The sequence below is a fragment of the Oncorhynchus clarkii genome, unplaced genomic scaffold (assembly GCF_045791955.1).
Source record: "Oncorhynchus clarkii lewisi isolate Uvic-CL-2024 unplaced genomic scaffold, UVic_Ocla_1.0 unplaced_contig_3571_pilon_pilon, whole genome shotgun sequence".
In the NCBI taxonomy this organism is placed as follows: Eukaryota; Metazoa; Chordata; class Actinopteri; order Salmoniformes; family Salmonidae; genus Oncorhynchus; species Oncorhynchus clarkii.
In genome coordinates this window covers 181,874-199,171 of record NW_027260971.1, presented here as the reverse complement: position 1 = coordinate 199,171, position 17,298 = coordinate 181,874, and the positions used below count along the sequence as shown (strand labels likewise).

Below are 17,298 nucleotides of genomic sequence, written 5' to 3'. Positions count from 1 at the left end.
CCACAACCACACAAACAACAGATCACTCAACTACCACAACCACACAGACAACAGATCACTCAACTACCACAACCACACAGACAACAGATCACTCAACCACCACAACCACACAGACAACAGATCACTCAACCACCACAACCACACAGACAACAGATCACTCAACAGCAGAGAGTTTTTAATTTCATTTGAGTCCAGTTTGTTCATCCATTCATGCTCAGTCTAACAAATCCAAGACTCCTGCTAAAACAGTAGACATCACAGAAAACCTATCAACTAGACTACATGTAGAGGACATAAAGACACTATCAACTAGACTACATGTAGAGGACATAAAGACACTATCAACTAGACTACATGTAGAGGACATAAAGACACTATCAACTAGACTACATGTAGAGGACATAAAGACACTATCAACTAGACTACATGTAGAGGACATAAAGACACTATCAACTAGACTACATGTAGAGGACATAAAGACACTATCAACTAGACTACATGTAGAGGACATAAAGACACTATCAACTAGACTACATGTAGAGGACATAAAGACACTATCAACTAGACTACATGTAGAGGACATAAAGACACTATCAACTAGACTACATGTAGAGGACATAAAGACACTATCAACTAGACTACATGTAGAGGACATAAAGACACTATCAACTAGACTACATGTAGAGGACATAAAGACACTATCAACTAGACTACATGTAGAGGACATAAAGACACTATCAACTAGACTACATGTAGAGGACATGAAGACACTATCAACTAGACTACATGTAGAGGACATAAAGACTATCAACTAGCCTACATGTAGAGGACATAAAGACACTATCAACTAGACTACATGTAGAGGACATACAGACACTATCAACTAGACTACATGTAGAGGACATAAAGACACTATCAACTATACTACATGTAGAGGACATGAAGACACTATCAACTAGACTACATGTAGAGGACATAAAGACACTATCAACTAGACTACATGTAGAGGACATAAAGACACTATCAACTAGCCTATATGTAGAGGACATGAAGACACTATCAACTAGCCTACATGTAGAGGACATAAAGACACTATCAACTAGACTACATGTAGAGGACATAAAGACACTATCAACTAGACTACATGTAGAGGACATAAAGACACTATCAACTAGACTACATGTAGAGGACATAAAGACACTATCAACTAGACTACATGTAGAGGACATAAAGACACTATCAACTAGACTACATGTAGAGGACATAAAGACACTATCAACTAGACTACATGTAGAGGACATAAAGACACTATCAACTAGACTCCATGTAGAGGACATAAAGACACTATCAACTAGACTACATGTAGAGGACATAAAGACACTATCAACTAGACTACATGTAGAGGACATAAAGACACTATCAACTAGACTACATGTAGAGGACATAAAGACACTATCAACTAGACTACATGTAGAGGACATAAAGACACTATCAACTAGACTACATGTAGAGGACATGAAGTAAAACACTTGTGATATCCTGTCAAGATGTAAACTAGAGCATCACACATATCAGGGTTTTTCTACCACGTGTGCACAACCTAAAATAGCAGCGAGCGCTCAGCAGGCATGCAGGCAGGCTGGCAACTCAAACAAGCAGCAGCCTGCCCAGCTTGGTTCAGTTCAGCCTGTATCTGAGCTAGATAAGCCCGTTATAAATCAACCCAGGCTCACTGCTGACGGTTCGGGGACAACATGGGAAGGAGCGTAGCTGCTCATTTGGAACCTTTGCATTTAATACAGGCAGCATTGTTTAGTCAAATCTATTCAGGTAACTCAACAAAAAAACAACCCTGAAAGAACAGTCTTCACATCAACACTCTCAATGATCCAACTTAAACATCATGTCATTAAAGGAAGGAGGCGATGTTCCTCTACATTGGATTGCTGATGAATCCATAACATGGACAGCAGTGGCAGCATTGAGAACCAACTGTGACATGTAGCCTTCTTCACAGAGATGACACACTGAAGAAGCATCCTTCCTATGTCACTCAGTACTCCTCCAACTTTCCCTCCTTCCTTCCTTGGTTCATTTCTTTATGAAGAAGCGAGTGATGTCTGAAGCCACCTTGGAGGCTGCCAGTCCTTTCTTCATCTGGCTTCTGTCCTTGGCTTGCTGAGCTGTCCTCTGTAAAACAAACAGCCTACTGTCATCAATACTCTGTCCTCTGTAAAACAAACAGCCTACTGTCATCAATACTCTGTCCTCTGTAAAACAAACAGCCTACTGTCATCAATACTCTGTCCTCTGTAAAACAAACAGCCTACTGTCATCAGTACTCTGTCCTCTGTAAAACAACCAGCCTACTGTCATCAATACTCTGTCCTCTGTAAAACAAACAGCCTACTGTCATCAATACTCTGTCCTCTGTAAAACAAACAGCCTACTGTCATCAATACTCTGTCCTCTGTAAAACAAACAGCCTACTGTCATCAATACTCTGTCCTCTGTAAAACAAACAGCCTACTGTCATCAATACTCTGTCCTCTGTAAAACAAACAGCCTACTGTCATCAATACTCTGTCCTCTGTAAAACAAACAGCCTACTGTCATCAATACTCTGTCCTCTGTAAAACAAACAGCCTACTGTCATCAATACTCTGTCCTCTGTAAAACAAACAGCATTCTGTCATCAATACTCTGTCCTCTGTAAAACAAACAGCCTACTGTCATCAATACTCTGTCCTCTGTAAAACAAACAGCATTCTGTCATTAATACTGCATTATACTATAACATGGACCACTTTATACTGTAACATGGTATTCAATTATAACATGGTGGTGTATTATAACATGGTATGATATTATAACATGGTATTATATTATACTATAACAGTGGTGTATTAAATTATAACATGGTGGTGTATTATATTATAACATGGTATTATAACATGGTATGATATTATAACATGGTATTATACTATAACATGGTATTATACTATAACATGGTATTACATTATAACATGGTATGATATTATGACATGGTATTATAACATGGTATGATATTATAACATGGTATTATACTATAACATGGTATTATACTATAACATGGTATTACATTATAACATGGTATGATATTATGACATGGTATTATAACATGGTATTGTATTATATAATGGTATTATATTATAACATGGTATTATATTATACTATAACAGTGGTGTATTATACTATAACATGGTATTATGTTATAACATGGTAATATAACATGGTATTACATTATAACATGGTATGATATTATGACATGGTATTATAACATGGTGGTGTATTATAACATGGTATTGTATTATAACATGGTATTATAACATGGTATGATATTATATCATGGGATGATTTATAACATGGTATTATATTATGACATGGTATTATATCATGGTATTATATTATAACATGGTATTATATTATACTATAACAGTGGTGTATTATACTATAACATGGTATTATATTATAACATGGTATTATAACATGGTGGTGTATTATAACATGGTATTATATTATAACATGGTGGTGTATTATAACATGGTATTATAACATGGTATTATACTATAACATGGTATTGTATTATAACATGGTGGTGTATTATAACATGGTATTGTATTATAACATGGTATTATAACATGGTATGATATTATAACATGGTGGTGTATTATAACATGGTATTGTATTATAACATGGTATTATAACATGGTATGATATTATAACATGGTGGTGTATTATAACATGGTATTATAACATGGTGGTGTATTATAACATGGTATTATATTATAACATGGTATTGTATTATAACATGGTATTATACTATAACATGGTATTGTATTATAACATGGTATTATATTATAACATGGTATTATATTATAACATGGTATTATATTATAACATGGTAATATAACATGGTATTAAATTATAACATGATATTATAACATGGTATTGTATTATAACATGGTATTATAACATGGTATTGTATTATAACATGGTATTGTATTATAACATGGTGGTGTATTATAACATGGTATTATATTATAACATGGTATTATATTATAACATGGTATTATATTATAACATGGTAATATAACATGGTATTAAATTATAACATGATATTATAACATGGTATTATACTATAACATGGTATTATATTATAACATGGTATTATATTATAACATGGTATTATATTATAACATGGTATTATATTATAACATGGTATTATATTATAACATGGTAATATAACATGGTATTGTATTATAACATGGTGGTGTATTATAACATGGTATTATATTATAACATGGTATTATATTATAACATGGTATTATATTATAACATGGTAATATAACATGGTATTAAATTATAACATGATATTATAACATGGTATTATACTATAACATGGTATTATATTATAACATGGTATTATATTATAACATGGTATTATATTATAACATGGTATTATATTATAACATGGTATTATATTATAACATGGTAATATAACATGGTATTAAATTATAACATGGTATTATATTATAACATGGTATTATATTATGACATGGTATTATACTATAACATGGTATTATATTATGACATGGTATTATACTATAACAGTGGTGTATTATACTATAACATGGTATTATATTATAACATGGTATTATATTATAACATGGTATTATATTATAACATGGTAATATAACATGGTATTAAATTATAACATGGTATTATATTATGACATGGTATTATACTATAACATGGTATTATATTATGACATGGTATTATACTATAACAGTGGTGTATTATACTATAACATGGTATTATATTATAACATGGTATTATATTATAACATGGTATTATATTATAACATGGTAATATAACATGGTATTAAATTATAACATGATATTATAACATGGTGGTGTATTATAACATGGTAATATAACATGGTATTAAATTATAACATGATATTATAACATGGTGGTGTATTATAACATGATATTATAACATGATATTATAACATGGTGGTGTATTATAACATGATATTATAACATGATATTATAACATGGTGGTGTATTATAACATGATATTATAACATGGTGGTGTATTATAACATGATATTATAACATAGTATTATTACATGGTGGTGTATTATACTATAACATGGTATTATAACATGGTATGATATTATAACATGGTGTGATATTATAACATGGTATTATAACATGGTGTGATATTATAACATGGTATTATAACATGGTGTGATATTATAACATGGTATGATATTACAACATGGTGGTGGTTTGAGAGGGCATATGGGTGTAATGAAGCACCATGTGGGACTGAGTGTTTATGTGGACACAGAGGAACGGGGACCAGGACCCTTGTGGTTCTGTGGCAGACGGTGCAGAGTGTCTGTAGGTTGTCCAGGGAACACTGTGTGTCTGTGTGTGACGGTGTGTGTGTGTCTGTGTGTACTGGAGTCTTACGGTTCTCTGGCAGACGGTGCAGAGTGTCTGTAGGTTGTCCAGGGAACACTGTGTGTGATGGTGTGTGTGTCTGTGTGTACTGGACTCTTACGATTCTGTGGCAGACAGTGCAGAGTGTCTGTAGGTTGTCCAGGGAACACTGTGTGTGATGGTGTGTGTGTGTGTCTGTAGGTTGTCCAGGGAACACTGTGTGTCTGTGTGTGATGGTGTGTGTGTGTCTGTGTGTACTGGACTCTTACGGTTCTCTGGCAGACGGTGCAGAGTGTCTGTAAGTTGTCCAGGGAACACTGTGTGTGATGGTGTGTGTGTGTGTCTGTAGGTTGTCCAGGGAACACTGTGTGTCTGTGTGTGATGGTGTGTGTGTGTGTGTCTGTAGGTTGTCCAGGGAACACTGTGTGTGTGTGTGTGTGATGGTGTGTGTGTGTCTGTGTGTACTGGACTCTTACGGTTCTGTGGCAGACAGTGCAGAGTGTCTGTAGGTTGTCCAGGGAACACTGTCCTCCCCCACTGTAGACGGGTCGGATGTGGTCCACCTGCCAGAACTGACCCTCCACGGGGGCACGGATCATCTCATTCAGCTGGACACAACACAGACAATTTTAATAAACACATTTCTCAGTAAAGATTATATAATTTACAGTTTTAATAGCTCAAACAGGTAAACAAACAATTTGGTGTAAGAAATAAGTGAGTTTGAAATGAGTTTTGTCCATGTGTTTTTCATAATAGGATGTTGTCAGCCTTCCCATGTCAGCATCACATTGCCTCCGCCTGTCTGTCTTCAGACAGAGAGAATGACAAGGCTCTAATGTAAGAGAACGAGCTGGGGACTCTGGGGACAGGTAGGAAATCAAACGTCTGTAATTCTATTTCTATGGCCTGGAGCTGGGGAACACTAGAACCAAAATGGAGGCATTTCAATTTGACGCTAAGCCTTTTCTTTTCTCCATTTTATGTGGAACGAGCCAGAGAAGGGGAACCCTGGGGACGATTCAGCCCAGAAATCAATCTCCATTCCTGGGTAGAAGCGGTAGATAGAGTAGCGCTCTCCCAACATTAGCCACAAGAGAACCGGGGGGGGGGGGGTCACATACCCACAGAGGGGAAGAAAAGCAAAGTTGTACTCAGGAACAAGCTCCGTTCCACCATGACTACCGACCCACCTCCACCCCCTCCTCGCTCCATACAGAACATTCACTCTGCATTCCCCCACTGGTCTACTAATGTCTTAGAAAGCCTTTACTAAAGCTAGAGTCCCCAGACCTCCTATACAGCGCATTAATCAGCAGTTGTTCTCTGTGGTTTCTGTGCAGTACAGATGTCCTGTTAGTGTTAGGCCAAATCCATCCATTGATCTGTGAGCGAGAAGGCAGAAGGTCTTTCCAGTAGAAATGGCAGAGCCAAATCTAACAGGCTCTTGGCTGAGGTGAGGTTGAGCTGTGGGAGAAATCCATGGAGGATCTGACAGTACTGGCCAATCCATTTACTGTGAGCCGAGAGAGAGGAAGTCACACACGCACACAGGTTGAGAGAGGAACTTGTGTGTCCACAGTACAGTACACCCCCCTCCACACACACCCGTCATCCACACCCACACCCCCTCCACCCACACATCTAATGGTTTATCTTCCCCCAGCACAAAGCAGGGATGATAAGTGTCAGTCAGTAGTAGAGAGGACTGAGTCCCTCTTCTCTGTGTTCTCCCCCTCCTCTCCCAGTGTATAATATAATGTCTACTAAAGCCTTTAGTGGTCTCCCCAGATCCAGGGGATTAGTTGGAACAGGTGAAACCCGTCTGTTCTCAACACTACACACGCTGCTTTATATCAGAAGTGGCTTCAAATGTCTAAATGGGTCCTATCCATTTCAGTGTTTTCTGTACAACTTCAGTAATGTGATATGCTAATTTGAGAAGAGAGAGATGATACTGCTCTTTGATAAATCCAGTTGAAAATCAACCCACATCAATAGTATGACTGTTCTCTCTGTCTGTAGATTTGTGCACCTTTAAAAAGCTCATGTCTGTAAAGGGCTCATAAAGTCATGTAGAAGCCTGTATCCTGGCTAAGAGAGCTCAGGTAGTGTAGGTCAGACCCCATACAGAGTAATGGAATGCTCCTAGGTCCCCCCATACAGAGTAATGGAATGCTCCTAGGTCCCCCCATACAGAGTAATGGAATGCTCCTAGGTCCCCCCATACAGAGCAATGGAATGCTCCTAGGTCCCCCCATACAGAGTAATGGAATGCTCCTAGGTCCCTCTCTGTATCACAGACCTGGGGGGCTAAAGACATGCAAACCAACCAACCTGTTTGAGTGACAGCTGGGCCAGCCCGGTGTTCTCTAGCATCTCTTTCCTGTGTGTGGGCGGGGCGTCACGGACCTTCAGGTACAGCTGGTGGGCTTGCAGGCCGCAGCTCTGACACACCCCCTGCTCCGTCTGCAGTACCCGGGCACGCATGTAGGCCTGGCTGGAGCGCAGCTGGAACTCCTCCTGACACCTATGATAGGATAGATGAAGTAGAATACAACAGAATAACTTGGTGTTTTCTTTGTAGAGCTTTAATTAAGGAACGCAGTAGGCCTACGAGGCAACACTAATAATAGCAGGATATACAACACCACTGATGGGTGAACTTGGCTTTACTTTGATGATGCTGCTACTTACGTCTGGCTACAGAAGCAGGTGTCCCAGGCTCCTCCGGTGGACCCACAGGCCTTGTGGCAGGACAGACACAAGGGTCGACCCTCACTGTCCAGCACCTGCAGGTACCCAGCTTCAGCCTCTGACGGGCCCTCAGGAGCACCAACAGGAGGCTCTGGGTGCACCTCGGATGGTCTGGGGGGAGAGATGGAAAGAGACAGAGACACAGAGAGGGAGGGAAGATTGTCAGTCATCTGCCCCACAAGTGAATAAACAGTATTAATCCACTGGGCACAGACATCAATTCAACTTCTATTCCACGTTGGTTCAACGTAATTTCATTGACATGACAGTGATGCAACCAGTCAGGATGCTCTCGAAGTTGCAGCTGTATAACTTTTTGAGGATCTCAGGACCCATGCCAAATCTTTATAGTTTCCTGAGGGGGATTAGGATTTGTCGTGCCCTCTTCACAACTGTCTTGGTGTGTTTGGACCATTCTAGTTTGTTGGTGATGTGGACACCAAGGAACTTGAAGCTCTCAACCTGCTCCACTAAAGCCCTGTCGATGAGAATGGGGGCATGTGGAATGTTGCCTGTAATCCATGGCTTCTGGTTGGGGTATGTACGTACAGTCACTGTGGGGACGACGTCCTTGATATACTTATTGATGAAGCCAGTGACTGATGTGGTGTACTCCTCAATGCCATTGGAAGAATCCCAGAACATATTACAGTCTGTGATAGCAAAACAGTCCTGTAGTTTAGCATCTGCTTCACCTTAACTATATCTACATGTACATACTACCTCAATCAGCCCGACTAACTGGTGCCTGTATAGAGCCTAGCTACTGTATAGAGCCTAGCTACTGTATAGAGCCTAGCTACTGTATGTAGCCTAGCTACTGTATAGAGCCTCACTACTGTATAGAGCCTCGCTACTGTATAGAGCCTAGCTACTGTATAGAGCCTCACTACTGTATAGAGCCTCGCTACTGTATAGAGCCTAGCTACTGTATAGAGTCTCGCTACTGTATATAGACTAGCTACTGTATATAGACTAGCTACTGTATATAGACTAGCTACTGTGTAGAGCCTAGCTACTGTATAGAGCCTCGCTACTGTATATAGACTAGCTACTGTATATAGACTAGCTACTGTATATAGACTAGCTACTGTATAGAGCCTAGCTACTGTATGTAGCCTAGCTACTGTATAGAGCCTCGCTACTGTTTATAGCCTAGCTACTGTATAGAGCCTAGCTACTGTATAGAGCCTAGCTACTGTATAGAGCCTAGCTACTGTATAGAGCCTCGCTACTGTATGTAGCCTAGCTACTGTATAGAGCCTCGCTACTGTATAGAGCCTAGCTACTGTATATAGACTAGCTACTGTATAGAGTCTCGCTACTGTATAGATCTTCGCTACTGTATATAGACTAGCTACTGTATAGAGCCTCGCTACTGTATAGAGCCTAGCTACTGTATATAGACTAGCTACTGTATAGAGTCTAGCTACTGTATAGAGCCTCGCTACTGTATAGAGCCTAGCTACTGTATATAGCCTAGCTACTGTATAGAGTCTAGCTACTGTATATAGACTAGCTACTGTATAGAGTCTCGCTACTGTATAGATCTTCGCTACTGTATATAGACTAGCTACTGTATAGAGCCTCGCTACTGTATAGAGCCTAGCTACTGTATATAGACTAGCTACTGTATAGAGTCTAGCTACTGTATAGAGCCTCGCTACTGTATAGAGCCTAGCTACTGTATATAGCCTAGCTACTGTATAGAGTCTAGCTACTGTATAGAGTCTCGCTACTGTATAGATCTTCGCTACTGTATATAGACTAGCTACTGTATAGAGCCTCGCTACTGTATAGAGCCTAGCTACTGTATATAGACTAGCTACTGTATAGAGTCTAGCTACTGTATAGAGCCTCGCTACTGTATAGAGCCTAGCTACTGTATATAGCCTAGCTACTGTATAGAGTCTAGCTACTGTATATAGACTAGCTACTGTATAGAGTCTCGCTACTGTATAGATCTTCGCTACTGTATATAGACTAGCTACTGTATAGAGCCTCGCTACTGTATAGAGCCTAGCTACTGTATATAGACTAGCTACTGTATAGAGTCTAGCTACTGTATAGAGCCTCGCTACTGTATAGAGCCTAGCTACTGTATATAGCCTAGCTACTGTATAGAGTCTAGCTACTGTATAGAGCCTCGCTACTGTATATAGACTAGCTACTGTATAGAGCCTCACTACTGTATAGAGCCTCGCTACTGTATATAGCCTAGCTACTGTATAGAGCCTAGCTACTGTATATAGACTAGCTACTGTATAGAGTCTCGCTACTGTATAGAGCCTAGCTACTGTATATAGACTAGCTACTGTATAGAGCCTAGCTACTGTATATAGACTAGCTACTGTATAGAGTCTCGCTACTGTATAGAGCCTAGCTACTGTATATAGACTAGCTACTGTATAGAGTCTAGCTACTGTATAGAGCCTCGCTACTGTATAGAGCCTAGCTACTGTATATAGCCTAGCTACTGTATAGAGTCTAGCTACTGTATAGAGTCTCGCTACTGTATAGATCTTCGCTACTGTATATAGACTAGCTACTGTATAGAGCCTCGCTACTGTATAGAGCCTAGCTACTGTATATAGACTAGCTACTGTATATAGACTAGCTACTGTATAGAGCCTAGCTACTGTATAGAGCCTAGCTACTGTATAGAGCCTCGCTACTGTATGTAGCCTAGCTACTGTATAGAGCCTCGCTACTGTATAGAGCCTAGCTACTGTATAGAGCCTCGCTACTGTATAGAGCCTAGCTACTGTATATAGACTAGCTACTGTATAGAGCCTAGCTACTGTATAGAGCCTAGCTACTGTATAGAGCCTCGCTACTGTATGTAGCCTAGCTACTGTATAGAGCCTAGCTACTGTATAGAGCCTAGCTACTGTATAGAGTCTCGCTACTGTATAGATCTTCGCTACTGTATAGAGCCTAGCTACTGTATAGAGCCTAGCTACTGTATAGAGTCTAGCTACTGTATATAGACTAGCTACTGTATAGATCTTCGCTACTGTATAGAGCCTAGCTACTGTATAGAGCCTAGCTACTGTATAGAGTCTAGCTACTGTATAGAGCCTAGCTACTGTATAGAGCCTAGCTACTGTATAGAGTCTAGCTACTGTATATAGACTAGCTACTGTATAGAGCCTAGCTACTGTATAGAGCCTAGCTACTTATAGCCTCACTACTGTATAGAGCCTAGCTACTGTATAGAGTCTCGCTACTGTATAGAGCCTAGCTACTGTATAGAGCCTAGCTACTGTATAGAGCCTAGCTACTGTATAGAGCCTAGCTACTGTATAGAGCCTCGCTACTGTATAGAGCCTCGCTACTGTATAGAGCCTAGCTACTGTATAGAGCCTAGCTACTGTATATAGACTAGCTACTGTATAGAGCCTAGCTACTGTATAGAGCCTAGCTACTGTATAGAGCCTAGCTACTGTATATAGACTAGCTACTGTATAGAGCCTAGCTACTGTATAGAGCCTAGCTACTGTATAGAGCCTAGCTACTGTATAGAGCCTCGCTACTGTATAGAGCCTCGCTACTGTATAGAGCCTAGCTACTGTATAGAGCCTAGCTACTGTATAGAGTCTAGCTACTGTATAGAGCCTAGCTACTGTATAGAGCCTAGCTACTGTATATAGACTAGCTACTGTATAGAGCCTAGCTACTGTATAGAGCCTAGCTACTGTATAGAGCCTAGCTACTGTATATAGACTAGCTACTGTATAGAGCCTAGCTACTGTATAGAGCCTAGCTACTGTATAGAGCCTAGCTACTGTATAGAGCCTAGCTACTGTATAGAGCCTAGCTACTGTATAGAGCCTAGCTACTGTATAGAGCCTAGCTACTGTATAGAGCCTAGCTACTTATAGCCTCACTACTGTTATTTTTCACTGTCTTTTTCACTGTTGTTTTATTTCTTATCTTACCTATTGTTCACCTAATACCTTTTCTGCACTATTGGTTAGAGCCTGTAAGTCAGCATTTCACTGTAAGGTTGTTGACTACCTGTTGTAGTCAACGCACGTGACAAATAAACTTAGATTTGAAACAACGTTGATTCAACGTTGATTCAACCAGTGTGTGGAAGCTACTGTATTACTATACAGTTACAAGGCATTCATTCAATAGGAACATCTAAGCATGGCTTTGGGGAGCTGGGACATATGGTTGTTGTCTGTGTGAGTCCTCCTCCTGGCTGGAGAAGCAGAGGGAGAGGAAGGTGAGCCTGGACCACTGCCACAGTGTGGATGTGTTTCTTACAGCGCTCCACCAGGCTACTTGCCTGTTCGCACGTTAGGGAACAGATGGGACACGGCTCTCTGGAGCGCCCCCGATGATCCTCGAACCAATCAGCAAGACTCACTCTTTCTATCTCACCCAGCCAGTCCCTGTGGTGGTTACCATAGCGATGTGCTCCATCTATCCAACCAGCCTTCAGTCAATTGCCTCTAAAACAGTGGATTATAGCCTGGTCGCTCTGTGGTAAACACTCACTGGTCCCATAGCCTCTAAAACAGTGGATTATAGCCTGGTCACTCTGTGGTAAAGTGAGGACACATTTAGTTCCTTGGGTATTGAACAACAAATTGTACAGACAGGACATACCGTGGTCTTTCAATGTAATATCATTTCAATGTGGAGGAGAAAGTTTGGCACTGTGAACTAGTGTTGCTATGACTCTCTAGGAGACTGGAGACCTACTTCTCTGGGACGGAGGCAGAGGTGTTGGGTCGTGACATAGAGGCAGTTCTGCTCTTGGTGAAGAAGATCTCCTTGTTGATCGTGCGAACAGTTCCTCCATCACACTGGGCCTTACTGAGAGAGGCCTGGGACACATCTTCTTTGGTTAGATACCTGGATGGAGGAAGGAAGAGTATGGTTAGATACCTGGATGGAGGGAGGAAGAGTATGGTTAGATACCTGGATGGAGGGAGGAAGAGTATGGTTAGATACCTGGATGGAGGGAGGAAGAGTATGGTTAGATACCTGGATGGAGGGAGGAAGAGTATGGTTAGGTACCTGGATGGAGGGAGGAAGAGTATGGTTAGGTACCTGGATGGAGGGAGGAAGAGTATGGTTAGGTACCTGGATGGAGGGAGGAAGAGTATGGTTAGGTACCTGGATGGAGGGAGGAAGAGTATGGTTAGATACCTGGATGGAGGGAGGAAGAGTATGGTTAGATACCTGGATGGAGGGAGGAAGAGTATGGTTAGGTACCTGGATGGAGGGAGGAAGAGTATGGTTAGATACCTGGATGGAGGGAGGAAGAGTATGGTTAGATACCTGGATGGAGGGAGGAAGAGTATGGTTAGGTACCTGGATGGAGGGAGGAAGAGTATGGTTAGATACCTGGATGGAGGGAGGAAGAGTATGGTTAGGTACCTGGATGGAGGGAGGAAGAGTATGGTTAGGTACCTGGATGGAGGGAGGAAGAGTATGGTTAGATACCTGGATGGAGGAAGGAAGAGTATGGTTAGATACCTGGATGGAGGGAGGAAGAGTATGGTTAGATACCTGGATGGAGGGAGGAAGAGTATGGTTAGGTACCTGGATGGAGGGAGGAAGAGTATGGTTAGATACCTGGATGGAGGGAGGAAGAGTATGGTTAGATACCTGGATGGAGGGAGGAAGAGTATGGTTAGGTACTTGGATGGAGGGAGGAAGAGTATGGTTAGATACCTGGATGGAGGGAGGAAGAGTATGGTTAGGTACCTGGATGGAGGGAGGAAGAGTATGGTTAGGTACCTGGATGGAGGGAGGAAGAGTATTGTTAGATACATGGATGGAGGAAGGAAGAGTATGGTTAGATACCTGGATGGATGGAGGAAGAGTATGGTTAGATACCTGGATGGAGGGAGGAAGAGTATGGTTAGATACCTGGATGGAGGAAGGAAGAGTATGGTTAGATACCTGGATGGAGGGAGGAAGAGTATGGTTAGATACCTGGATGGAGGGAGGAAGAGTATGGTTAGATACCTGGATGGAGGGAGGAAGAGTATGGTTAGGTACCTGGATGGAGGGAGGAAGAGTATGGTTAGATACCTGGATGGAGGGAGGAAGAGTATGGTTAGGTACCTGGATGGAGGGAGGAAGAGTATGGTTAGATACCTGGATGGAGGGAGGAAGAGTATGGTTAGGTACCAGAACGGAGGGATGGGGAGGAGAGTGGGAGTTTGGTTAGGATGGAGGGAGGCAGGCAGGCAGGGAGGGAGGAGGAAGTTACCTGGGGGGAGGAAGGATGAGAAGGAGGAGGAAGAGTAAGGTCAGATAGCTGGATGAGGAGAGGAAGGGGACACATCAAAGAGGAGGAATCTTGAAGAAAGGAGGAGGAGGAGGAAGAAGAAGAGAGGAAGGGGCAGATTTGCATGAAAGAAAGAAGGGGTGAGGGGACTGTTGGGCTTCAAACAGCCCAGTGTAGAGAGGCTGGATGAAAGGACATGAAAGCCAGGTCCAGCTGACAGTAGTACCTGAGAGGTGTTGGGCGGAGGGGTGTGAGTGTGTGTGTGTGTGTGTGTGTGTGTGTGTGTGTGTGTGTCTAAAAGGCTAAACTGATCCTATATCAGCAGCACTCCTACTCTGAGTCCCTTTGTGAAGACGGCCCTGATCCTTCAGGACAACCCAGCACAACACTACAGCAGAGTTTAACTAACCTCAGGATAATCACCTTCCCATCCATCTCCTTACTACAAGATAATCACCTTCCTACTACAGGATAATCACCATCCCATCCATCTCCTTACTACAGGTTAATCACCTTCCCATCCATTTCCTTACTACAGGATAATCACCTTCCCATCCATCTCCTTACTACAGGTTAATCACCTTCCTACTACAGGATAATCACCTTCCCATCCATTTCCTTACTACAAGATAATCACCTTCCCATCCATCTCCTTACTACAGGTTAATCACCTTCCCATCCATTTCCTTACTACAAGATAACCACCTTCCCATCCATTTCCTTACTACACAATAATCACCTTCCCATCCATCTCCTTACTACAGGATAATCACCTTCCCATCCATCTCCTTACTACAGGATAATCACCTTCCCATCCATTTCCTTACTACACAATAATCACCTTCCCATCCATCTCCTTACTACATGATAATCACCTTCCCATCCATCTCCTTACTACAGGATAATCACCTTCCCATCCATCTCCTTACTACAGGATAATCACCTTCCCATCCATCTCCTCACTACAAGATAATCACTTTCCCATCCATCTCATTACTACAAGATAATCACCTTCCTACTACAGGATAATCACCTTCCCATCCATCTCTTTACTAAACACTAATCACCTTCCCATCCATCTCCTTACTCCTGTATTTTATTAGCTCAGTTACAGTGTGAATCTCTACCTCTGTAGGAACCAGGGTTGCCAGTTGGACTTTGTTTCTACCATACTTTCTCAGCATGAAGTCTTTAACCAACATATCATCTCTGGAAATCAGCTTGATGTGCAGTCAATGGGGCAAACCTTGATTAGCGAATAAATCCCACATTCTGTCAAATGCTTTCCTCCTACGTCCACTGTGATTGGCTCTTGAGACACCCACCAGGATGAATCTGTGATTAACTGATGCCGTCTGGGCACCAACACAGCAGGGTGGAGACATAGGACAGGTTCAACCCCCCCCCCCACCTACCTCTTGGTGCTGCTGTGTTTGCGCTGGGTGCTGGTCAGTTGGTCCAGGACCAGGACTGGGCTGCAGAACAGGAGACCACTGCGGCGGATCAGTCTCTGCTTCATGGCTGTCAGAGTGCTCCACTGCTGGACAAACCTCAGTACCTGACCCACACAGAGAGTCACAACACCACTTTAAACCTCAGTACCTGACCCACACAGAGAGTCACAACACCACTTTAAACCTTAATACCTGACCCACACAGATAGTCACATCAACACCACTTTAAACCTTTATACCTGACCCACACAGAGAGTCACATCAACACCACTTTAAATGACTGAGCCTTTAAATGACTGAGCCTTTAAATGACTTAGCCTTTAAATGACTCAGCCTTTAAATGACTGAGCCTTTAAATGACTGAGCCTTTAAATGACTGAGCCTTTAAATGACTGAGCCTTTAAATGACTGAGCCTTTAAATGACTGAGCCTTTAAATGACTGAGCCTTTAAATGAAGGTGCCTTTAAAATGTCTACCTCTAGGTGACAGCTTCCCTGTAGTGACTACAGTGATGTCTACCTCTAGGTGACAGCTTCCCTCCTGTGACTAGACTACAGTGATGTCTACCTCTAGGTGACAGCTTCCCTGTAGTGACTACAGTGATGTCTACCTCTAGGTGACAGCTTCCCTCCTGCGACTAGACTACAGTGATGTCTACCTCTAGGTGACAGCTTCCCTGTAGTGACTACAGTGATGTCTACCTCTAGATGACAGCTTGCCTCCTGTGACTAGACTACAGTGATGTCTACCTCTAGACTACAGTGATGTCTACCTCTAGGTGACAGCTTCCCTGTAGTGACTACAGTGATGTCTACCTCTAGATGACAGCTTGCCTCCTGTGACTAGACTACAGTGATGTCTACCTCTAGACTACAGTGATGTCTACCTCTAGGTGACAGCTTCCCTGTAGTGACTACAGTGTTGTCTACGTCTAGGTTACCTCCTGTGACTAGACTACAGTGTTGTCTACCTCTAGGTGACCTCCTGTGACTAGACTACAGTGATGTCTACCTCTAGGTGACAGCTTCCCTCCTGTGACTACAGTGATGTCTACCTCTAGGTGACCTCCTGTGACTAGACCACAGTGATGTCTACCTCTAGGTGACCTCCTGTGACTACAGTGTTGTCTACCTCTAGGTGAACTCCTGTGACTAGACTACAGTGTTGTCTACCTCTAGGTGACCTCCTGTGACTACAGTGTTGTTTACCTCTAGGTGAACTCCTGTGACTACAGTGTTGTCTACCTCTAGGTGAACTCCTGTGACTAGACTACAGTGTTGTCTACCTCTAGGTGACCTCCTGTGACTACAGTGTTGTCTACCTCTAGGTGAACTCCTG

The 17,298-nt window shown here is 41.9% G+C and overlaps 1 protein-coding gene across 1 annotated transcript in view; it reads right to left on the bottom strand.

Moving 5' to 3' along the window:
• Positions 1-2,022: 2,022 nt before the first annotated feature.
• Positions 2,023-17,298, bottom strand: part of LOC139402732 (DNA annealing helicase and endonuclease ZRANB3-like) — an 84,843-nt gene continuing 69,567 nt past the window's right edge. The window contains 6 exon segments of the mRNA XM_071146640.1: positions 2,023-2,190; positions 5,969-6,100; positions 7,830-8,022; positions 8,190-8,360; positions 12,966-13,118; positions 15,921-16,063. Coding sequence (XP_071002741.1) covers positions 2,092-2,190; positions 5,969-6,100; positions 7,830-8,022; positions 8,190-8,360; positions 12,966-13,118; positions 15,921-16,063 — 891 coding nt within the window. The 3' untranslated portion in view covers positions 2,023-2,091.